Genomic DNA, 980 nt, shown 5'->3' on the forward strand with positions numbered 1-980 from the left:
TGAAAAGAAGACCAAAATCAGCATGCAGCAATATCCTTAAAAGAATAAACATAAGTTGGGGATGCAAAAATAATGGTCAAAAGCATAATACAGAGGAACAATAAAGCGGGCAATTTGAGGCCTTGTCATCATTTCTTGGCAAACAATCCTCCAAAGCCACCATTCTTCTTTTGGGGCATGGCGACAGAGTTTCTCCCGCCACCGCTGTTGGTGCCTCTACTCTTTTCCTCCACCTTGTTGAGTATAGGATCAGTCTCAAGCAGCTGGTCTTCCTTCTGCAAGCCTCCCAAAATCCAATCCAGAAGACCTTTCTCCTCTTTGCCGCCGCCTGCGCCCTTTGCCGCCGCCGTCGCAAACACTCTCGTGGTGGCCGGAGCAAATGACATGATCACAGAAGCCATGTTTTAATGCCCCGAGCTAAGCTTTGAACTACAAAACCTGCTTTCTCAGAGAAATTACAAAAATGGGGAGGTTAATAGCCAACAATGATAATATATCACTTGTGGCTGACTGGTTCTGTGAGATGAATACGAAGCGTTGGATTAGATTTTGAAGATAAGTGAGAAGGGAGAGGGCATGAGGTCTCCACAAGCGTCTTATCTTGGACTGTTTGTCCCCAGATAGTGAGGTGAGGCTGTGGATTCAATGTGTGGCCATCACAAAACCAGTGGGGTGGGGCTGTTTGTTGGGTTTTATTTTCGCTTTTGCAGCTTGCAAATACTAAGCTAGATCTTACTTCACATATAGAATACCCCCTACAATATTCAATGAGTTGAACAAATTATTTAATTATAATATACCTAATATGTTATCTCTAAAATATCTCTATATGATCTTAAATTATATATCAATTTATAAATTATGTAAATTAATTTGGGAAAAATGATAAAAATATGATAGACAAAGTTAATTGAGGTTTTATATTCAGGAAGACTATGTCACCCTCCAAAGTTGACACGATCTTCCTAAAATATTCCTAT

At 40.2% G+C, this 980-nt stretch overlaps 1 protein-coding gene across 1 annotated transcript; it reads right to left on the minus strand.

The window, feature by feature from the left end:
- On the minus strand, positions 1 to 561 carry LOC114736313 (uncharacterized). The gene has a single exon (XM_028924100.1). It carries the CDS (start codon positions 399 to 401, stop codon positions 129 to 131), a length of 273 nt encoding a protein of 90 aa, XP_028779933.1. The 5' UTR covers positions 402 to 561; the 3' UTR covers positions 1 to 128.
- Positions 562 to 980: the final 419 nt, after the last annotated feature.

This window comes from Neltuma alba, unplaced genomic scaffold (assembly GCF_004799145.2).
Source record: "Neltuma alba isolate B1F8T4 unplaced genomic scaffold, ASM479914v2 tig00013328_pilon, whole genome shotgun sequence".
Classification (NCBI taxonomy): Eukaryota; Viridiplantae; Streptophyta; class Magnoliopsida; order Fabales; family Fabaceae; genus Neltuma; species Neltuma alba.